This window comes from Desmodus rotundus, chromosome 1 (genome assembly GCF_022682495.2).
Source record: "Desmodus rotundus isolate HL8 chromosome 1, HLdesRot8A.1, whole genome shotgun sequence".
Classification (NCBI taxonomy): domain Eukaryota; kingdom Metazoa; phylum Chordata; class Mammalia; order Chiroptera; family Phyllostomidae; genus Desmodus; species Desmodus rotundus.
In genome coordinates this window covers 32920819-32944505 of record NC_071387.1, presented here as the reverse complement: position 1 = coordinate 32944505, position 23687 = coordinate 32920819, and the positions used below count along the sequence as shown (strand labels likewise).

The 23687-nt window shown below is 50.5% G+C and overlaps 1 protein-coding gene across 1 annotated transcript; it reads right to left on the bottom strand.

Moving 5' to 3' along the window:
- Positions 1–7943: 7943 nt before the first annotated feature.
- On the bottom strand, positions 7944–19998 carry NOL6 (nucleolar protein 6). The gene is made up of 26 exons (XM_024560218.4): positions 19711–19998; positions 18673–18879; positions 18474–18590; positions 16758–16937; positions 16249–16417; positions 15881–16015; positions 15631–15794; positions 15423–15543; positions 15162–15220; positions 14977–15078; positions 14671–14786; positions 14322–14499; positions 14041–14163; positions 13719–13867; positions 13502–13577; positions 13128–13268; positions 12867–12984; positions 12631–12785; positions 12365–12528; positions 11812–11964; positions 11490–11587; positions 10613–10737; positions 10403–10492; positions 9800–9994; positions 9590–9691; positions 7944–9415 (listed from the first exon to the last, which is right to left on the bottom strand). The coding sequence occupies exons 1-26, from the start codon at positions 19762–19764 to the stop codon at positions 9266–9268; spliced, it is 3441 nt and encodes a 1146-aa protein (XP_024415986.1). The 5' UTR covers positions 19765–19998; the 3' UTR covers positions 7944–9265.
- Between the last annotated feature and the right edge of the window lie 3689 nt (positions 19999–23687).

Below are 23687 nucleotides of genomic sequence, written 5' to 3'. Positions count from 1 at the left end.
GCACCCATGTGTGCAAACACACATGTACCCTGAGACTGAGTCATACCGCCTATAGACACTGAGCTCTGCTCACATGCTCACAGGGTCCCATTCACATGGGAGCCTGGCCATAGAGTCACACATATATGGAGCCCACATACAACATCTCTCATGGCCCTTGGCCCATAGCAGTGCACCCCACCCTCTGGGAGGCCTCATCATGAATCAGGGAGCCATCACTGAGTGCCTGCCTGCAGCTCCACTGCCAGTGTGTGACTCACTCACTCAGAACAGAACCCTAGACTCCTGATGCCAGAGACCACGGGGGGATGGGGGACATGCTACCCTCTCTTATCCCTGCCCCATGGGGTATTTCTCAGCTTCTCACTGCCTCAGGTGGGGCTGCAAAGGTGGTATAGGGCAGGAACAAGCAAGGGACTCCTCAGCACTGAAAGAAAGTGGGGAACCCCAGCCCACAGCACCCCATTTTGGGCCTGTTGGCCTGGCCTGGGACCCAGAGCAGAGGAGAAAAACAGGAGCAGCTCTGCCACCGGTAGGCACACGCACAGCTCCTGCAGAGCTGGTGCTCAGCTCACGCTGGTGTTCGTGTGTGCCGAACCAGCGGGGGCAGGTCACTCACACAACCGTGGGCTTGTGTATCTTGTTCACATTAAGCAGCATTTATTAACACACGTGTACCTACATGTACTCACACGTGCGCATGTGTGAGTGCACCTACCTCTAATCCAGGGCTACAGCCCACCACAGAGAATCTTTGTGACCCCCTCTAATGGATGCAGCTCCATGCCAAGACACATGGTTTGACAAGTAGAACAAGAGCTGGTTCTCAGTGCTCTGTGGCCCCAAATCAGCACTCAACCTTCAGGACCATGACCCCGTACACTCTCACCAAAACCATTTCTATTTGTAACTAGTGGTCACACACATGTTCATATATGTGCATACACATGCATATTGGGATGCGCCAGGGTTGGAGCTGAGACGGTATGGGGAGGGCTTCATCCTTCTTCTTTACCCTCATTCAAGGAGGACAGAGCAAGGGGAAGAAGGAGAGAGAGAGAAAGACAGAGAGAGAGAAACATCAATCAGCTGCCTCCCATATGCACCCTGAATGGAATTGAACCCACAACCCACACTTGTGCCCTGATGGGAAATCAGTTTGTGGGACAATGCCCAACCAACTGAGTCACACCAGCCAGGGCGTGATTCATTTTTCTTAATGGGCCTGAGAGGACCCTGCCTGGAGGAGGCAATGCCTGCAAGGGTTCCTTATTCCTGTCAGTTCTCCTTAGGTCATTTGGGATTGAGAGGGGTCAGGGCCTGAGGACGCCTGTCTAGAAATGCCAGGCTAGCATGAGTTCGGGGGAAGCAGAAGCAGGACCCCATTGCAGGACTGGGCGCTGCAGGCATCATTCTCAATGTAGTCAATAAGAATAGCGCCCCCTGGCAGAAAAGGCAGAAGGAAGCATGGCTTCACAGACAGTAGAATGAGTTTGGTGAGGCTCTGGCTCTGAGTCATACAGTTTACCTAGAGCCCTCTGGGCTCTCTGCTGTGCTTTGGGAAGGAAAGCCGGGGCCCAGTGCAGGCTGGAACCTAGCTCTGGGAGGAGGCTCCATCCCCTCCCAGGGCATCTTGAGCAAGGTCTGTGTCTCACTTGGGCGGGAGGGCTGGGCTTAGAAAGGGGCCTTGACAGCCCATCCACCCGTGGGAGGCTGTGACTCCTTGAAGTCAGAGCTGGGGGAATGGGGTTCCAGTCAAGGGAAGGGCTGAAGACACAAGCCCCAGCCTGCTGAACCAGAGGGGTTGGCTGGGGCCCTGTAAGGAATGGGGGGGATGGCACGCCCTTCATGTCTTGCCCCCCAACTCTTTTCCCCTGAATGGGAGAAGTCTGAAGAGCAGCAGAGGAGATTTGGGCCTTGCTGTCAGCAAGTGGGGTAAAGAAGAGTATAGACATAGAAAATGAATAATGCTACAATACCCCCAGTATCCCTGAATCCCCTTATCTCTCTAGAGCACTGGGGCAGGGTGGAGGAGGCGCGAACCAAAACAGACACAAACATTTTCAATTTTAGAAACGGATTTCCTGCCCTGACCAGGTAACTCAGTTGGCTAGAGTGTCGTCCAGATCCACCAAGGTTGTGGATTCAGTGCATAAATAAATGGAACAACAAATCAGTGTTTCTCTCTGTCAGAACAAAACAAAACAAAAAGTGCCCTAGCAGATGTGGCTCAGTGGGTTAGGTGCCAGCCTGCAAACCAAAATGTCACTGGCTTGATTCCTGGTCAGGGCACATGCCCGGGTTGTGGGCCAGGTCCCCAGTTGGGGACGTGTGAGAGGCTACTGATCCATGTTTTTCTCGAACATCAATGTTTCTCTCCCTCTCTTTCTCCCTCTCTCCCCTTCTCTCTAAAAATAAATAAATAAAATCTTTAAAAAATGTACTTCCTCCCATATGCAAAGCAATCCCCAGAAGTGGGTATATTTTTCCCCTTTCACAAATGACAAAACTGAAATTTGGAGAGCAATGACTTGCCAAGGTCTCACTCAGCCAGTGAATGCTGAGCTGGGATTCAAACCCCATGGGGATGGGGAGAAGAGGTGAAACAGGCAGAGAGGCCAGGGAGCCACAGGCCTGGCTGGAGGCACAGGAGAGCAGGGAGCCAGGGCACGAGAACTCTCAGAGTCCCTCCATGCTTGATCTCCCTTTCTAGAGTCTGCTCCACTCTCAGGCCACTGCTGGACACCATCTCTGCCTCTGGGCCTTGAGAGTCGGGTGGGGGGGGTTGGCTCTAGACTGGCAAGGGAAGTGGAGTACAGAGATGAATCACCCTATTATGAGCGTCCCCAGACTGGGGGGCGGGCAAGTATCTCCTCCTACTGTGCCAACAGTCACCCCCTGTCTCCAGACAGACAGGCAAGATGGCAGGGAACCTGTGAACATAAACTACCCCCTCGGGCACCTCCAGCCAGATGAGCAGCTGGACCTTGAGAAAATCTACCTTTTGGCCGATATCCTAGGGACTCTGGGTCCACCTTCTGGTGTCCCTGAGCTGCTCTTGGCACCCTTTGAGGACAGTAGAGGGTCATAGAGAAGAAGCAGAGGGATGGGACAGAGGCCTAGACCTCTTGCTGAGGAAGGGTCCAGAGTCACCATGGCAGACTGATGGGGGCAGAGCTCTCTGGCAGACCCAGAATCTCGGCTCCAAGTCTGGCTTGGCCACCGACCAGCAGGTGAACTGGACAGCTCTCTTCCCCTGCCCCTCGGAGTCTCAGTATCTTCATCAGCCACCTGGAGGTTTCAGTTGGAGTCCTCCCCCAGCCCCAGACCCAGGGCCTCTGTAACAATCAAACTGGATTGTGGATGTTTCAGGCTTTGAAAACTGTATTACACAGTTAACGTAGATGGAAAGGTTCACTCCAGAAGCTGTCTCCTTAAATCAGAGCCACACTTCCTCATGTGGGAATAGCTATGTGCATTCTTGACTGTGTATGTGTATGTATCCAAGGAGGTCTGTGTGTACCTGTGGGCAGCCATGGAGTCCACACATGTATGTGTGTATCCATGAGTGCATGTGCGTGTCCTTATCTGGGCCGGCTGTGGATCTGTGTCCAGTGTTTATAAAAGCCGGAGACAGAAGATGCGGATCTGTTAAGGAGTCTGGAGACACACTGGCGCGAGGGAAATCAGTGACATGAAGCTGACATAGACCAAGCTATCCCTGCAAACAGGCCCAGGGTGTCTAGAGGGCTCTGGCTCACACCTCAGGATCAGATTCCTGGAATGCTTGGAGCCTCTGGGCTTTCTGATTTCCCATCTCTCTCCTCACTATCAGGAAAGCTCCTGGAGCCGGGATGGGGTTGCTTCAGAGGATGAGGAGTCAGAACCAGAGGTTGAGAAAGAAGGAAAGCTCACAGGCTTCATATGGGGCCTGAACCAAGGCCCATTATTTGCCTGGGCTCTGAAATCAGGAAGGGTATAGAGCACCCTTTGGGCTGAGGCAATCAAAGGGCTTCCTGGAGGAGGAAACATTTGACTGGGGATTTTGTGGAGAGTCTTTCAGGTAAGAGACTGCTGGGCCAGGCCCTGGAGAGAATGGATGCTGGCCTGATACTTGATGAGGGCAGCCATAGTGAGGCCAGGGAGAGACACAGGTAGCACAGGAAGGACCTTGGGTTCTATACTAAGGGCCTGGACCTTACTGGGGGTGGGGGATGTTTGGACAGAGATATTTAAGCTGCTCTTCTTTAAGCCCCAAGGGTTCTCACAGGGACTGCTACAGCTGGAAATGGCAAGAGGGAAGCCAAGGAGGCTGAGCCCTGCCCCCATCTCTCCTTCAACCATAGCATCTTAGCCATTTTATACCAAGGTTCTGAACAAGATAACAATTGACAAATATTTCACTGCTAAGAAGAGTGGCTTATGGGAGACCTGAGGGTTTTAAGCATGGGGCTGACATGGTCTCCGTTTGCATTTAGAAGGATTCCTCCAGATGCTGAGTGAAGGATGGGTTAGAAGGGGAGACACCGAGGCCAGAAAGCCTGGAAGGAGGCCACAGTGGAGAGAAAGAGGCCAGATGCAGGGCAACAACAGCTGCAGGGAGGAAGGTTAGGATTTGGGATTTCGTAGGCAGAGTAGGCAGGGCAGGTAGGCAATAAGCTGAAATTGGAGGTGGGCAGAATTGACAGGAACCTGAAGCTGAGGTGAGGCCCAGAAAAACTGCTCTCTGAGAAGCCTGTGGTGTGAAGGGCTTGGGGGTGGGGAGACAGGTGGGGGAAGGACTCTGCATCTGGCGTTACAGAAAGGTGTTGGGAGTGTGTGAGCCCCAGTATACTCTCCCCTCATCCCAGCCCAGTGTAGGTGCTAATTACAGGGCAGCCGCTAGCTGCCTGCCCTAGGGGAGAGGACTCACAGGAGAAGGATCCAGAGAAGACAGGCTGCAGTAGGAGATTCTGCAGTCAACCTTCTGGAATGACTTCCCGAGGGCCTCTAGATCGGGGGTCAGTGGGAACTGGGCTGCAGCGAAACCCCATTTATTGGGAGGTAAGATGAGGGTGTTGTGGAGGGAGATTGGGAAAAGCCAGGATGCGATGTCTGACTATCTTTTTCATCCAAACCATTCGTCATCAAGTGGAACAGGGGTTGGATCTCCATGTTCTTTTACTCCCTCAAATAAGAGCCCAACCTTGACAGCATCCATCTTTAAGATATCTCATCCCTGTCCTGTGGAGGTTTCCAGACCAGGAGAATAGAGAAGAGCTGGTTTCTTCTTTTGAGGAGCTCCCAACCCCAGGCAAACAGAGGAGATTCAGGTTTGAACTGAGGTGGAACAGAGTGCTCATGCTCCCATCCCCTACCCTTACACTTGACCCTACTTCTCTGGGTCTTGTTGATAACAGCTTCATTCAACTGCCTTGGGCAGAGGGAGTGGGGCAAAGCTGGCAGGCAGCCCAGAACAGGGGAGAGGGCCAGGCTTTTCACTCCTCCCTGCCCCATTGTTCAGGCCTCTCTAGTCCTTTATTCTTCCCCACCCCAGTACCTGGCTCCATGAAAGCCCAAGTTCAGCAGCAAGGCCTGGAGCCAGGACACCTAGATTCTCTGTAGCTCCACTCCCTACTCCCTGTGTGACTCTGGACAAGTTCATACACCTCTCTGGGCCCCATGCAAACCAGAAAAATTATCCTGCCCTTTCACCTTCCAGTAACTGAAGTGGGAGAGGGAGGTGTCTCCACCTGGGTTTGGAACATGCTAGTCCCCCTTAGTTTCCTGGGGCAATCTAAGATGCTCCTTCTCTTCCTTCTCTCCACAGTAGGGGGAGGGGCAAGCTGGTCTTGTCTGAGAAGGGTAGTAGGGGTGATTCACGTGCCCTTCCCCTTTATGGCTCACCTGGATTAATCTCTGAATCACAAAGAAACTGGATGTTGGAGGGGTTACGTATATATTTATGGGTGTGGGGGTGGGGAGGCTAGGACTAGCCCAAATCTGACAGTATGTCAGGAACCAAGCAGCCCTCAGGACTTTGTTGAATGTCCCCTACTGCAAGGACCCCTAGGGTTTGGGGTCTTGATCTTTTTCTCCAACGTAAGGAGCTGGGCAGAGAAAGAAAGGGTCTTTAGCTAAAAGGATTCTCGTTTAGAGAAGGTTATTGGATACCATGGATGGAAGGGAGAACCCTTTTGAGAATTCACTAAATGCAACTACATACTGAGGCTTAGTCTGACAGAACTGGGCAAACAGAAGGCCCAAGAATGGAAAGGCTTTACTTAAAGCCATTTAAAGCTGCAGAAAGGAAACCAGAGTTCCTGCCTCCTACCTGAGAGCTTTTCCTTCTGACTTGCTCTTCAAAAAACAGAGATTTCTCCTTTTACGGCAACCAAAAGCTGGAGACAAAAACCTGCACACAGACTAGTGCACACAGATGTGTGCATGCCTCCCTACACACACACAGCAGACAAATCATGCCCCTAGTCCATCCACATCTATCTGCAAACGTAAATTCGGGGACCCAGAGGCAGACACACCCATGGGGATGCGTAGTCTACATCACCCTGCACAACCTTGCTCATACTGGAGCTCCTTCTGGGCTTCTCTCCTTCCCTTCCCCTGAAATTCTAGCTCCTCATGCCCCCATCTCCTTCCGGAAAGTCACCTTAGACCACACCAGCCTCTTCACCTACTTCTCAGAGAAAATCTGAGGGAAACAGGTTAGAGCACAATGTGAGGGATTGAAATTGGAGCCTGGGCTTCCTGCTCTCCCCCACCCCAGCCCACCCTACTCCCTAAGCTGAAGTGGGGAGTAGAAAAAGGAATAGTACAGCTCCTGGGGTTTCTGAGTTCTCCACTCTCTTCCATTGCCAGCGGGGGCACCTGACAAAGCCATCATCATACCTATTTTAAAGGTGGGGAGGCTGAGCCCAGCAAGGGAAAGTGACTTGCCCAGGACCACATGGGGAGGTAGCAGGGCCAGGGCTTATTTCCAGAGTGGGATTAGTCTGTACTTTATTTTTTTTTATAATTTTAATTTTTTATTGTTATTCAATTACAGTTGTGTGCCTTTTCTCCCCATCCCTCCACCCCACCCCAGCCAAACCCCCCTCCCAACCCTGTGTCTGTACTTCTTGAAGCCACCTGCTACATAGCCTTGCCTTGGGATGGATTCCGTCCCCTGCTTTCACTCGGAACCCAACAAAGCTGGGCTCATGAAAGGGCCAGAAGCTACAGACCTGAAGCTTTCACAGAGAATAAAGGTGGGCTGCTGCTTTCTGGAATTCATAAATGAACAGCACAGGGGGAGATGTAGACCCCAGTTTACAAAGCCAATCAATGGATTCGCTATGTTAACTTCAACCATAGGCCCAGCTGTCCCATGACAGTGGCAGGCAGGGACTGGCATAGGTTCACAGAGACTAACAGAATTGGGATGAAACTGGAGGCCAGAGTTCCCGTATGTGGCTTATTGAGGATGAAGCTTCATAGCCAGGCATCAAAGCCCCTCCACAAACAGGCTCCTGCCCGCCACTGAACCTGTTCCCTCATTCAGAAAATTAGTATAATTAAAAGTATGTCCTTCATAGGACTTGTATGATTGTATGATCAAATTCCCATAAATAAGATATGCAAAATAATAGGATTCAGCAGTTTTGGGGCACTCAATAAACATCAACTTTTCATTCTCTCTTAGGTTTTGTCTTTTATCATTACCACCCCACCCATTCTGGGCAAAGATCACAAACTGATTCTCTTTTCCTGGAAGTTTTTTGGTGGCGTTCCGGCTCCCATCTTCCCGGACAAGGCGCCCCTTCTGCACACCCTGTACCCTCCATGAGTGCAGCACACTGTACTGATGCCACAAACCTTATGTGCAAACATGTTCCCTGCCCCCAAAGAGCTTACATAGAGGAGACAAGTTAAAACCCTGTGAAAAAGGCAGACAAGCCAAGAAATGGGGAAAATAAGCGATTTAATTTTAAACCAGAATTTAAGACAACAGCAAAGTTCATGATGTGGTTCAGGACTGCAAAGTGAACTGGACAGAATCTGCTCTAGTATTTCTGAGGAAAAGAGCCTCTCAGGCTGGGGGAGTGAGATGGGTTTAACAAGAAGGCACTTAAAAAAATTATTTATTTTTAGAGTGGGAAGGGAGGGAGAAAGGAAAGACACATCAACGTGCCATTGCTACTGCACTCCCCCAACTGGGGACCTGGCCCACAACCTAGGCATGTGCCCTGACTGGGAATCGAACTAGTGACCCTTCAGTTCACAGGTAGGCACTCAATTCACTGAGTCACAGTAGCCAGGGCAGGAGAAGGCACTTTTGATCAGTCAAGAAAACCAGAAGGATTAGGGGGGAGATACAGAAGGGAGACAGGGAGGGGGTGTGGATTAGGCTGGCAGGAAGCAGCATCCCCCTCCCCCAGCGCATTGGAGCTCCTGGAGCAGGACTTGGTCTAGCTCACTCCTGCACCCCCACTGCAGCACACTGAGGGTAGTGAGTGACGAGAATGGGCAGACGCACAGTGGAGGGAGTCACACACTGAGAGGCCAGGGCAGCACTCTTGTGTTTGGACATCATCTCTCCTGGACTGAGGAGCAACCCCTCAGGATTGCCGCAACCCCCGCCGCAATCCGTCTACCCTCTTATCCTCTTCCGGTCCTCTGTGCTTTTCCATGTCCCCGTCCTGGAAAGTAGCAGAACCAACACAGGAGGCCATTATGCACCTTCAGTGTGATCTACCAGCTCCCCTCCACTGCTCAGTGCTGGTACTCTGTGACCGTCAGGAAGTGCCACATCTTCTCTGGGACCCATTTAAAGACCGACAACGCACTGAAGGACATGCTGAGGTGCAGACACACATCCTGACAATGAAAAGGGGACAGAGCCCCAGCCCTGGGCACATGCCTTCCTCTCCAGGCTTCTGGAAGCAGCCTAGGAAGAAAAAAAAAGAAGGAACCCAGGCCAGAGCTGCCTTGTAGATTTATCTCCTGGGTTTGTTCAGTTCCCTCTCTGAGCTGGCTCCCACTCATCTTCTGGGAGTTCAGCCAGGTCCAGGGGACTCCACAGGACATCATGGCCCCTGCCCCATTGCTGGGGCATTAGACAGAAAATTGGGGCAGGACTTCTGTTGTGGACGATTCAGTGTGCAGGCCAGCAAGCTCTCCATTGGAGGGTCCATATGCAACAAGGGTGGAGGTCCCACTGTTGACACCTTGCTCCAGAGGTCTAAAGTCCTACTGTCCATCTATGGCTTGTTCCCGAGACCGGAGATCATACACTCCACTTCTCAGTGCGGGCCTCCACAGCCCGCACCAGGCCTTCACCCAGGATGGCAAAGTCCCCCAGGATTGCTTCTATATTGGGCACCATCACCAGCTCCCCACCTTGAGACACCACCATGCACCCCTTTGTGTTGGAGGCCTAGGGGAATCAGAGAAATGAAGTGTCACAAAGGTACACCCAGAGACACCATGACACACACACTTCACACCTGACACAAGGTCACTCGTGGAACAGGCCACACTTAGACACGCATGCCCACATGGAGCCACACGCACACACTCAGAAACGGATGGCTGTGACCAGCCAGCACACCTTAAAGGGGTGGGGCTGGAAGCTGGTGGGCTTCCAGAGGACACCAATCACCTCTCCACCATGCTGGTCATAGAAAAAAAGGGCCAGGTCCCCGAAGGCCTCCTAGGAAAAGGCAGGATAGAGACAAGATTACAGGACAGAGTCACCTCCACAGCCCCAGCTCCACTTGGAAGTACCCTCCCCAGGGTCAGTCAGTCCTTTAGAACCTACTCTGAGCTGTGCCAGATAGAGCTGAGGAGGATCGAAGCCCAGCACGGGCATCAGGGACGAGGGCCCTGGCTCACTGAGCAGGCCACGGCAGAAGGAGGCAGCTGGTGAGTCCACAGCCTGGCGGTGCCGGGGGATGTGACGGGGAGACAGGTGGATCAGCACATCATACATGTCCAAGGGTGGCCGGAACACTGTCTGAGGAAGGACAGGGAGGGTCAACAGTGCCCACGTAGAGTAGGGAGCTAACTACAAACCCCTCCACATGCCCACCTTGGTTCCTCCCTTTCCCTTTGTGTGACCACCCATTATGGGCCTGAACGCTCATTTGAAGGCAGAAACACCAAGACCCAGCTGGTGCTAGCTTGGGTCCAGCACAAGGAGCACAGGCTAGAAGCAGGAGGCCTGGATGGAGCAGGGGCCCTGGTTCTCCTCCAGACTGCCACTGCCAGTTACTTTGGGTAGAGTACCCTCAATGCCTTCTCTGGACTGATTCACCAAGTAAGGGAACTGGGCATCCTCTGAGGGCTCCTAGAGCTCAGGACTTCCATGGTTCAAAGACAGAATCCCCAGAGCCCCTGGAGTCGGTCTTGGTCTATGGCTTACCCTGATATCTCCAGGTCCCTGGGGATCCAGTAGTTGCTTCTCTAGGATAGGTAGGGCCTTGGCTGCCAGGACCACAAGCTGCTGTAGAATCTGGAGGTACATATTTATCAAATAAGTCTGACCTGACCACAGGTCTCTCTTAGTTCAGGCTGGGCCTGCTTTTTCTTGAGGGAGACAACCACATATTTGGGAGCAGAGATGGGATTGAACCTGGGGTGAGGGTCCATCCTGTGTCCATACAGAGCTTTTGCGATCCTGAGGGGTAACGATGACCATGACGGGGAGTTGTGTCCGAGCTGCCAGGAAGCCACTGCGGATCTCTACCTGCTCCTCCACTGTGGACAAGAAGGAAGCCGGAATCCTGGCTCAGCTTGCCCCTCTCCCCAAGATACCTTCTACTGCCCCAGGTCCTCCAACTATACACCCAGCAGCTATCCATTACAAGGATTTTCCAATGCCCCTCACCCAGGTGACAAAAGCAATGAAAGGGACACCAACTTTGCCTCAATTCAGAAGCGCGTTAAACTCCTGGCCTCAGTCCAGAAGCACAATTTTCCACTGCCTGGCAACCATCTGGTTTTGGCTCTGTACAAGCTGAGGCCTGCCCCTGGCCCCCTCCCACCCTATGCTCCCACACACCTGGGGAATTAGAAAGCTGACACCTTCCTCTCTGCTGAGACCAGGAGCTCCTATTACAACCAGAAAACATCACTCCTACCCCACCCTCAAAAGGTCTCGGTATCTATTCTCATCTAGACCCTTCTGTGCTCCTCACCATGAGACTTCTCGCCTGGTGTTCAGAGTGCCCCTTCCCTTCTCCTCTCCCCTTCACAGCCCTCCGGGTAGCCTGCTTACCACCCCCAGTCCATTCTGTTTCTGGTCAGCATGTGGGCAAGCCACATCTCTATAGTCTCAGAGTTCCCTAAAGGCTTGATCCAGGCCTCTCCCTTTTACTAATTCTCCACCCCAAGGAAGTCAGGTCAGGTGTAGCTATCCGGGATGGGGAAGGTACAGATTAAACCTAACAGATTCACAGGGTAAACCCCTGCCTGCCATACTCCGCAATCCACTAAGTCTCATCACTTACCAGTGAGCTCATTGTTGAGGTTGACAACAAGGGGATTGTTCTTCCAATCAAAAGTTGATATCAGGAAAAGGAACCGAAGGAAGCCCACCTGGGGGGAGCTGAGGGAAGGTGTGAGCAAGGTGGAGTCCAGCCATATATCCCTAGGCTTCCTGAACAATCTAGAAAGTCTAGACCCCTTGGCCTGGATTGGGGGTATACCTTAGAACCCCTTCTGTCACTTGCTTCAGCCACCCTCTCCCATTTGGACTGTAGGTACAGGAAGAGGGATGAAAGCTGGCCCCAGGGGGAACTTCCTGGATAGGAAAAAGGTGGAGGGAATCACCTGGGAGGAGTGAAGGGCTCAGGGTGCAGGAAAAGGGCAGCAGCCACCAGGTCCAGGCTCTCATCAGTGAACTCCTCACCCAGAAGCTGGGCACGCACCCACCGCTTGGCTAGCCGAGCCACACCTGAGAAGGCTGGGTGCTGCTGTTGGAGTCTGGGGGTAGGGGGAAGAGGGCATAGCAATGAGACTCGGGCACTCAGGGCTCAAGAACAGCGTTTCAGCCCTAGCGCCACTATTTCATTCAAACTTAATCCAACACTAGGCTCTGCACTAATGCATTACATGTATCAACTCACATTTCCCTAACTAATGACCCAAAAGGTTGATCCTAGCATTATTCCCATTTTACAGATAAGAAAAATAGGTCCAGTGGAGAATCCTGCCCAAAGGGACTTAGCCAGTGAAATGGCAAGGCCGAGCTTCTAAAACTTGCCTCACACCAGAACTCATCCCTATTATACCATCTGGCCTCCCAGACAGACAGGAGGCCAGGAGAACCACATGGGGGCAGAAAAGAGGGTATAGACAGAAGAGCCTGTAGAGACAGTCATACCCGTGCAGGGCACTGGTAAGCAGGGGCAACTGCTTTGTGTCCTTCTCAAGGCGGAGGGAGGCGGGCGTGTCCCTCAGTGAGATCATCCCCTCGGGACTCCGCACCTCCTTCAGGATCTGGGGCTCCCGTTGGTAGGCCACACGAATCCGGAACACAAACCCATCCTGTTGGAAGAGGGTATGCGATGGGACGTACATGCCAGCTTGGGGCACCCTGACACTCCCCTCGCCCCACCTGGGGTTATCCCTGCCCTGCACCAGCCTAACCTTGAGGACATCAGTGTGTGTGGCTGTGGCCCGGCACTGCAGCCCATGCTGTTGCGTCAGCAGCTCTGCCAGGCGCAGCTGGAAGGCAGCTCGAACCCGCTGTATGGCCTCAGCATCCTGTGGCCACTGACCGCTGCCCTCCAGGTGACATATCACTGGGGAGAAGAGCAAGAGGTCTCAGACTGCAGCTTGGTGTGGGAACAGTCCCTCTCATCTCCTCTCAAGAGCCCCCTCACCAGTCATGGGCTCCACATAGGCCGGACATGGCTTGTCAGGCCGGGGCAACAGCGAGGCCCGCTCTCGAAGGCGCTCGTAAAAGGAGTAGGCTGGCCAGACTGGCGTTGGTGGGAACACCTACAGAATAAGAAGGGCTGAAGAAGGGGGCTGACATTGGGAAGGGGTGCAGGAGTTGGAAGGGAGAATAGTTGGGGGGGGGGGCGTGAAGCAGAGGTGGGGATCACCAAGCAGAAAGGGCTCCTTGCCCTCTTGCAGCTCACCTCAGTGTAGCGCAGCACTGGGTGAGCTCCTTGCACAGCAGATACAGTCAATGGTAGCCCTTCCAGCCCCCACAGCAAGCGGCTGAGTTCATCGTAGCAACACACCGCAGCTGCCAGGGCCTCCTCACCTGTGCTGAAGGTCTTTGAGAGAGAAACCAGTCAGGAGGCCAGGACCCTGCAGAACCCCACCAAGTGTCACCACCAGGGAATCTGCAATGGCTAGGGCTGCTGTGGAGCCAGCGCCCCCTCTGCTGGCCATTCCAGGAAGTGCAACCTGCCTGAGGCAGTAAGGGCTTTCTCACTCCCAACCTATTCAGCCATAGGCTCCTCCACAATCCTTAGCCTTGACTGTAGCCCAAACCCAGGGTCCTTACCTCTTTCAAGCCTTGGATCAGTGCATCCAGTTGGCCCCCCATATAGTGGACACAAGTATCTGGGATGTCAGCATGGCTGGAAGGGGGGCATAGACACAGTGTACACACTGGGGGCTAGGAGTTAGCTGCTGGATGAAAACTGCTCACCCCAAAGGCCTGGGCCAGACCCTCCTGAAAGGCTCCCAGCCCATCCTGGCATTCAGGTGCTAATACTTACAGTGCCAAGAGGTGGGTGACCACCTGGTGGGGAATAAGGCGCTTCTGGGACATAGAGACTGCCTCCCAGACCACAGCTTCCCGAATGGCTCCATCTTGGAAACGCCGAAGCTCCGAGCGAGATCCCCAGAACTGGCGGAAGTCAGCAGCCTGAGGAGGAAAGAAGTGATTGAGGAGATCAACAAAGAAAGGCTCTGTCAGAAATCTCTCTGATGGGCCTCAATCCAGAGGGCGTGAGAACAATCCACCCCACTCCTTCCAATGAACATGCCAGGCTTCCCCAGACAGGGCCAAATCACCCCTCAGACCCCAGGGCTCCTCACCTCGGGCTGGTCGGCCTCTGGACCCAGCTCAAGGACACTGGTTAGCCCCTCAGGTCGGAGGAGCAATCCCAGCGTCAGGGTTCCAGAGTCTCTGTGCTTTGGTGGATCCTGGCTGATGTCCCACTGCAGAGGGCAGAAAGGCTGAGCTTAACCCAAAAGTCCTCCAGCTTAGTCTGGAAGCCCACTTTCTAATTCGATAGACGGTGAGTCTTTTTTATGTCCTGGGACCCTGAATCCAACCCCCTTTTGACCCACAAACTCTTTGACTCACTCCACCTCACCTCTGAGACTGGGGGCCGAGAGTGGGCCAGCAGGTGCAGCCGGGATCTCAGGCCCTGCTCCAGGAGGGTGGTTAGTGGACCCAAAGCAGCTGAGACATAGTCCCCACCATGGTCCTGCAGCTCTGGCCATAGCTTCAGCCGGTGACATGCTGCCTGCAGACGACTCAGTGGACAGAGACTGGGGGTGGGGTATAAAGGGACAGAGGGAGAATCAGGTACTGTTGGCCTCAAGTGTTACCTCCACCTCTCCCCTCCACAAACGAGAGAAATATGAGCACCTGCCTGAAGACCTCTGCCCCTCACCTTAGCCCTAGGGAAACAGGACCAGCTGACATACCCCTAAACTTACTGCAGGATGTGGTCAAAAGCCCGGATCATGGGTTTGGGAGTCATCAACAGCAGCTGGAATCCATCATCAGCTTTGCTGTCCAGCAACACCATAGAGAGCCGTGCCTCGTGCTGCACCTGGGGCCACAGAGACTCAGATGTGGGACTGCCACCAATGTACCCTTCCCCTCATTGACCTGAGCGCTCAGACCAAGTCATGCCTAACCTAAGCTCTTTGGAGAGGAGTTTCTGAGGTTCTGGTGCTGGCAGAAGGCAAAGAGGCTGGTATGGGGATCTGGGAAACCTAGGAGTGGGAAACCATTGGTACCTGGTGATAAGTGGAGGCAGTGACATCAGCACAAAGATTGAGACGGCCTGAGGAGTCCAAGAAAACAACAGCGAAGGCCTGGTGGAAGTCAGCCAGGGCCGGCTTGGAGGGATAGAGAGAAGCCAGTCAGGGTTGGGGCCTTACCTCCAGGTCTCCTTGCCCAGACTCAGCCCTGCCCCACTCACCAAGGAGGGATCTGAGCTGAAACATAAACTGATCCCGTTTACTGTCAAATCTGTGGTGGCTGAAGTGAACCAGAGAAGACGGGTGTCAGAAAGTATTCCCCTCTCTGGGGGCCCAGACTAATGACACCCTCCAACTGCAACTGCCTCTGGGACTCAGCCCGCTCCTCAGTCTGATGGCAAGAAACCAAATTATCTCTGACAACATGAGAGGATTTCCAGGATGAGTGGAATCCCTGGCCTTTTCAAGTCTAGCTGTCTCACCCAGAAACTGCAGGATGCTTCGCAGGACCTGGTAGCCGCTCATGGTGGTATGGATCTTGCGTGTGGACACGAGGAAGGCAACCAGCATGGAGACAAGGAACCCACTAAACCCTCCCAGGCCCTGAAAGAAAGATGGGGAGAGAGAGGCTCAAGCTCAGAGCCAGCCCACCACTCAGCGAGAAGAGAAGTCGGGCCTTTCCCAACTTACCTTATCCAGTTCTCGCTGGCGTAGCCAGACCTTCAGCAGCACCACACCATCCTTCAAACCTGAGGCTGAGCCCAACACAGTCGATAGCAACTGCACGTGGGACTCGAGGGCTATGTCCTGTAGAATCCATGTGTTATAGTGGGGAGTGGGAGGCTCTGGACTGCCTGTGGGAGGAAAGGAAAAGCCTTCTTAAGAAAGTTTCCATGATACCCTTCCCTCCAGCTCCACATTAACACCAGTGCCTGCTCACCATCCCCTGGAGGACTCTGCCCTCGATACCAGGCAGAGCGCACATTGTTCTTGGAGGGCAACAGGCGGCATGGACGGAAGAAGTCAGATGGAGGGCACAGATGGAGACGTACAGTGACCAAGTGCTCATCCTTCCCTGGGAGGGGACAGAGGGTGCTGAAACCCTGCAGCCCCTGGAGCCAGGAGCCCTTGCATCACCCCTTACCTACTTGAGGGCCCCACACACTCCCACTTCAGAATTTGAGGTCCCTATACTTTCTTCTTCAATCTTGAGGCCCTAACCTCTCGCCTTGGACTTAAGGGCCCTGTGCTTTCCCCACTGGATTTGTCACCCCATTCTGTGCCCTCAGCCCAGTATATGCCTCCCACCATGAGGCCGCAGCAGCAGCAATGGTTTCAGGTGGCAGCCATTGGTATAGGAGAAGCGAACACTGCCAAAAAGGGGGTCTTGGGCCAGGTGGTGAGCCAAGTGGGCCAAGTAGAGGGCACGCTTGCGGAAGTAGCGCTGGTTCAGTCCATCCTTGTCCTGTAGGATCTCCTGGAGAGGGTCAGGAAAAGAAAGAAATAGCCAGACACTTAAGTACTTACTGTGGGAGAGCTTGGAAGCCCAGATAAAGCCAAAGGATTCTCTGCTGGCCAGAGAGCCTGAGTCAGGGCTAGCAACACCATACTCAGTTCACAAAAGTTTAAAGGGGCAGCAACTGGCCCAAGGGTTTATCTAAGTAGCCCTCTAAAGAAGATTGCAGTGGTGTATTCTTTTGATTTAGAATTCAGATTTCAATCCACCAACAAGTGGCAGGTGGGAAAAAGAAAGGGACCCTGGGATATGTAAATGGTACAGTGGCAGGCGTCTCCATCCCCTGAACTCTGGGCCTCACCCTAGGCATGGTCAGTGCTACATCCACATTGATGTCCGGCCGGATGCAGGTGCCCAGAAGGTAGCTGCCCACAACAGTGACCTGGGCGGGGGGCAGGAAGCGGAAATAGCCCTTCACAGTATACGGCACTTGGTGGAGAGGGACTTGAACTCCAGCTGGGAGCCAGGCCTGGTCAGTCAGCTGTGGAGACAGAGATGTATTGATCTGACTGCCTCCTGAACATGTCCTGAACATGTCTCCTGGATGTCTAGTACACTGCTCAAATACAATGTCAACACACTGGAAACCAAACTTCTGATCTTCTTGTAAACATTTAGTCCCTGTTAAGGCAACTCCATACTCATTGCTCAAGCCAAAAACATTACAATCACCTTACTCACCTATAAGAACACCCATTGCATTTTCAAAAGGCATCGAGACATGACCTCTCTTCTACTTCTCTACCCTAGCCTGAGCCACCACCATTTCACTGCATAAGAAGCTCCTACCTAGTTTCCCTGATTTCACCTTTGTCCCAATCTGTTCTACTTTCAGCATAACAACCTGAATGGACTTTTAATTTTTTTAAAGTGTTTTTATTTATTTACTCTTAGAGAGAGGGTAAGGGAGAGAGGAAGAGAGGGGGAGAAACATTAATGTGGAAGAGAAACATCAATTGGTTACCGCATGCCCCCAACTGGGGGCCTGGCCTACAACCCAGGCATGTGCCCTGACTGGGAATTGAACTGGGGACCTTACGGGTCACAGGCCGATGCTTAATCCACTGAGCCAGGGCCAGAGTAACTTTTTTAAAACTGAAGTTAGATCACATCACTGCTCTACAAATCCCATCCCCTACAGTAGTCTCCCATTTCATCCAGAGCAACAGCTTAAGTTTTGTTTTGGTGCACAAGGCCCTGCATGAAATGCCCCTTCCTCCATTACTTTTCTGAACTAATCTCGTTCTATCTTCCCCTCATTCATTCCAAGGAACACACCAGACATACTTCTGCCCTTGAGCCTTTGTGTTGGCTGTTTCGCCTTCCAGGAATGCTCCTCTTCCCTTAAATATCTAGAAGGCTAACTCACTTCCTTCTATTTTTCACACAAATGTCACTTCAGTAAGGCCTACCTCTACCACCCTATTTAAAACTGCAAATTGCCCTGGCCAGATAGCTCAGTTGGTTAGAGTTGACCCAATACACCAAGGTTACAGGTTCAATCCCTGGTCAGGGCACATACAAGAAACAGACAGTAAATGCCTAAATAAGAGGAACAACAAATCGCTGTTTCTTTCTCTCTCTCCCTTCCTCTCTCTCTTTAAAATCAATAAATAAAACATATATGTATACATATAAAATTGCAAAACATTCCCATCCTGACATTCCCATAATCCCCTTACCTTGTCCTACTTTTTCCTTTTCCATCGTGCTTACCGCCTTCTAGCATTGCCATATAGTTTGCTTGTCACAATTCTGATCTATTGTCCATAACCCCAACACTGGAAACAGACTGCTTTGTTCACTGACGTAGCCTAAGAACACAATGACTGCCAGGCACATACGTGTTTGCTAAATGAACGAACACGTGGTTGAACATGCCCAGCTGAGCCTCCTGGCTGTGAGAATAAGCTCCTTAGCACCCTAACCCCTCCAGAGAATAGCAAGGCCCCTGTTTTAGATGCTCCTACTAAGGACCTCTTCTGGGCTTTCCAGTTCCCTATACCACAGGTCTCACCTCTGTTTCAGGGGTTGAGGGCACTCTCATGATCCGCTGGTTGACATCCCGTAGGAAAGCATCAATCCGCTCCTTCTTCTTTTCTGACAGCCTCACTTCCTTCAGTAGCTCCTCTACCTGTAAGATGGGGTGGGGAGTCCTTCAGCCTTGGGACCTCAGGTCTGCCCCTCTAACCTAAGCCCCAGCCACACAACAGTACCTGTAAACGAAGCAAGCTGGAATGGAACAGGCTCTCAGTCTCCCTAAGGCGATTCAGCTCCTCACTGGTAGGTTCCTTGTACAGTTCTGCCCGGCTAAGCTTCACGGGCTGCAGGAGGCCCTCCACTGAAGACCCAGCCACTGTACGCTTCTTTGAGGATTCCTTCTTCCCCTCCTTGACTGTGCCTTCCAGAGCTGGCTCCATCATCTGTGGCCAGTGAGAGGAAAAAGCCATGTGAGGTCAGAGACGTTAAGCATCTGCTGCCTGTGCCACCATGATAGGACGTGGGTACAAGATTTACCTGCTTCTGGTCTCTCTTTTGAATGGGAGTCAAATTGTGTAAAACTCCAGATAATCACTATTTAGGGGAATATTACTGAGTCTAGACTGAAAACTCCTTGAATTGAGGGCTCCCTGTGTACCTGAGAGCACTAGCATGGAGCACTGTTTGGAGTTGGCAGGGGCAGTAACTGACTGGGCCCTCCCTAAGCAATGCGTGAGAGCTCCCTGTATTTCCAGGTACCATGCACCAGCCTGCTTCCTCTTCTGCTGGAAATGCCATTTCCACTCTTGCTCTATTCAAATCCTGACAGGTTCCACCTTCCCTAGCAAGCCCTGAAAATAGACTGTATACATTAAAGCTCAATTAGTGATGGAAAGAGCTGGAACCTACTAGCTCTGGAGAACAAACTCGGTAAGTCATTCAACCCTCACAATAATCCTGGAAGAAAGCGGACATTTGAAGTAAGTCTCGTGAGTTCGAGGTTCCGCAACTGGTACGCCTACACTGTAAGCAGATTTCAAACCCTGGTCTGCGGAATCCCAAATCTTCTCCACTACAACCCTGGACCCCGCCCCCGTCCACAGACACACACCCGGGAGAGCCTTACTGGACGTGCCACCTTGTGCCCAAGGCTGTAAGCATTGGGCGAATGGACCCTCCAAAGGGTACCGCCCTCGTGCTCCTTGCTGGCGAGCGCTCAGGCTTCGCGACCTCCGACTTGCTCAGCATCCCTTCCTCCCAAATGGCTCACCCACCTCCGGATCCCCAGTAGCTCCGCAAAGCTGTGCTCCGGCAGGCGCTGGCCCCATCCCTCCAGACCCTCTCGCTGCCACACTTCGGGTTTAAAGCCGGCAGCAGCACTTCTTCCCACCGTGACAGAACTGCCGAAGGCCCTCCGCAGAAGCTGAAACCCCCAGCAGACCTCCTGCACCCTCCAAGACTTGTGCTGTGGTAAACTCAAAGGATCTTGTTAAGGAAGCTCCTGAACACGCCATCGGGCCTCGTGCCTCAGATTCCGCCCCGCTCCAGCGCCATTGGGCTAGTGCGCCGACGAGTTGCACGTTATTGGCTTCTGTCACTCTCCGGGACCGCCCATTATGGGGGAGGAGCCAAACAGGGTTTGAGTTACGGTCTCTTTGCGACACAAGACCGGAACTTGCCGGTAGCCTGGGGATCCTTTCCTTTTTCTCATTTCCTCCGCTTGGGTCAAAAGGGCGGAGCTAACTTAGGCCCTCCACGAACGATGTTTGTTGACACAAGTGATTCGTCTCCTTTTTCTGCTCCGTCACGTGACGGCTGTTAAGCAGTTTTGTTAGTTGTATCCCCAAAATGTATCTTGAATTTATTCCTGCTTCGCTGTCTTTACTGTGAATTTTAGTCCCAGTTACATCATTCTGTCCCTAGATTATTGTAATTGCTTTTCTCCAGTTTATTAAATTTTCTAAATCTACTTAAATGTTGCAATAGTAATATAATGAATGACCATATAATCATAGTCCAACTATAAAATTCAGGAAATTTAACCTTGGTTGAATACTATTATATAAAGTCAACATTCAAATTTTGCCAGTTACCTTACTAATAGCCTTTCCATAGTAACATTTTAGTCAATTAATTGTCATATTTTTTGTCTTCCCTCAATCTGGAATATTTCCTGACCTCTTCCTTTTTTAGTCTATTATGACAACATTTTAAAGAATATAGAACAGTTTAATAGCTTTCCCTTTAAAATTTTTTATTGAAGTACAATATACATAAAATTCTCATAAGGGTGCATCTCCGACAAGAAATCAACTACCCTGGCAACTCAGCCAATAAAAAATTGTCTTCGCCCTGAGCTCTCACTTTTCTCCAATGGGCTTTTGTTCAAAACAATCCCTCCCAACTCCCTCCATTTTCTCCATGAAATAATGTTCCTCTCCTTTGTTTCTGGGACTTGCCTATAGCTTTTGCTACAACTTACTTGTCCTGAATTGTAATTCTTTGCTGTTCCCAAATAAACCTACTTTTGCTGGTAAAAAAAACAAACAAACAAAAAAAAACTGACTTTTTAAATATATTTTTTAGATTTTATTTATTTATTTTCAGAGATAGGAGAAGGAAGGGAAGGAGAAAGAGAGGGAGAGAAACACCGATGTGCCCGAAACATCAATTGGTTGCCTCTCATGTGGCAACCTTTTGGTTCCCAGGTTGGTGCTCAATCCACTAAGCCACACCAGCCATGGGCAAAACTGACTTTTATTTTTAAGGTCAACACTCCCAATTGTTCTATTAGAATGAAATAAAAATTTCTACAAGGCCAATATCAATATGGTCTCTCACTCACTACCCCATCATTTTTCTTGATAACTCTACCCCTTGCTTGCTTAGCTGTAGCAACATCAGCCTTCTTTCAAGTCCTTGGTTGTATCATGTTCTTCCCCACAGAAGAAATTTGAGCCAAACTATGTTCTCTGCCTGGAATGCTTTTTCTTGACGTTTTCTCCTTTTCATCCTTCAGCTCTCAGAATAAATATGTCTTTAGTTAGGCCTTCACTGACCAACCAGTCTAAAATTGGTTTTCCCTTAGCTCATCACCCCAATTATTTGCTTTTTAGAACTTTTTAAAAACAATTTTTGACTGTCAATTATCTGTCTCTTTGCCCTTACTTTAAATCCATGAAAACAAGCATGGGCACTACATGCTCAGTGTCTAGAAAACAGAATATTCAATAAATGTCTGCTGAATGAATGAATGTGACCACTGTCAACCTTCTAGCCTTGTCTCTTACCATTGTCTCCAAATTTAATGCCCAGTCATATTGAATTGCTTGAAGTTTCCCTACTCTATTTTGCTCTCTTGTCCTGAAGCTTTGGACTTCTAGAAGACAAACACACACACACACACACAGAATTTGCTTCCTTCTTTGCTCAGAATGTTCTGATTGTTTTTCCGCAGCTTTATTGAGATATACTTGACAGCATTGTTTAAGTTTAAAGTTGCAATGTGGTGATGTCACATGTGTATATTGCAAAATAATTACCTCAATAAAGTTAGTTAACACATTGAACACATCCTTCACCTCACGTAATAACTGTTGTGGTGGTGGTAATAGTGGTGGTGAGAACATTTAAGATCTACTCTCTTAGCAACTTTCCAGCATACAATGCAGTATTGTTAACTATTGTCATCATGCTGTATGCACATTAGATCCCCAGAATTCATTCCTCTTACAACTGGAAGTTGTACCCTTTAACTAAGATCATCTCATTTCCCCCCAGTTACCAGTCCCTAGCAATTACCAGTCTGCCCTGTGTTTCCATGAGTTTGGCGTTTTGAGATTCCACACGTAAGTGAGATCATAGAGTATTTGTGTTTGTCTTTCTCTGGTTTATTTCACTTAGCATAATGCCCTTAATGTTCATCCATGTTGTCACATATGGCAGGATTTCCTTTTTCTTTATGGGTGAAGAATGCTTTGATTGATAAGGAAGGTTTCCTAGAGGAGATGGGGTTTGTACTAAGTCTTGAAGCATGATTTGAGTTTGAATTGACTGAGAGGAGGACGAGGCACTGTTCAAGTCTGAGGAAGACCAAAGAGTGCTGACCACTCATTCCACATTGGATGATACTTAAGAAATGTGAAGTCCTGTGCTCAGTGTCAAGAATAAATGAGACATGGTGATCACAAGCCAGAAACTAGAACAATACTCTTGTCCTCACATTTTGCAGGCTGATCCCTCTGGTCACTTAAATGTAACCTCACAGAGGTTCATTCTTTCCCTGCTCTGCCTTCATTTAAAATTGCATCCACCTCAACATTTACAGTCTTGGCTTCCTTAACCATCTTCATTAGTATTCACGAACATTTGCAATGATATTGTCTACTAATTACTTGTTTTTGTCTGTTTCTGTCTCACCCACTAGAATACAAGCACTGTGAGGGCAGGACCTATTCATTTCTGTCTCATTCACTACTGTATCCTTGGAATTTAGCACAAGGCTTGTCACACAGCATGCACTCAATAAATATTTGTTGAGTAAATGAATGGCCCTTTCTTAAGAGTACCTCAAAGGCTGGGAGAAAGATGTAAACAAATAGTTGCAATACAGCATTGGGGTAATGATATGCACAGATTGGTGTGGATATGTTAGACTATGAATATTACAGGATGGTGGTTAGGAGCCGGTCACACTAAAGTTCAACTACAAGCTAAGGTTCAACTACAGGTTCTGCCCTTTATTCACTGGTTGACATTGGGGGTGACTTTCTCAACCTCTCTACCCCTTATATGCAGTTAAACAGATATTCTAGTAATGATCATGTCATAGATTTTGTGAGAACTAAGTGGGATACTGTATGTAAAGAACCTGTAATGTACTACTGCATAACAAATGTTAACTATTATTAGCAAAGGAAGATTGTGGTTCCTTAAGAGCACTATTCAAGACTTACATGTGTTAAGATACACAGAATGAAAAAAATGTTAGCCCCTTGGGGTCAGAATTAACTTTTCTAAAGCAAATACCTCTACCTCTTATTTTTCTTACCAATATTTCCATATCTTTTCTCTTTGCAAGAAAGGTAGTTGATTCTTCAGTAGAGCCCTAGTTGTAGAGTAATAGATGCCACAGAAACTGAGGGTAAATAGCCTGTCTTCTTTACCACCAGAGGGCACCAATCAGTCAAGTCACTGCCTATTTGTCACTATGAAACAATATGAGAAAGGTCTAGGAAGCTGTTTCTGCTAT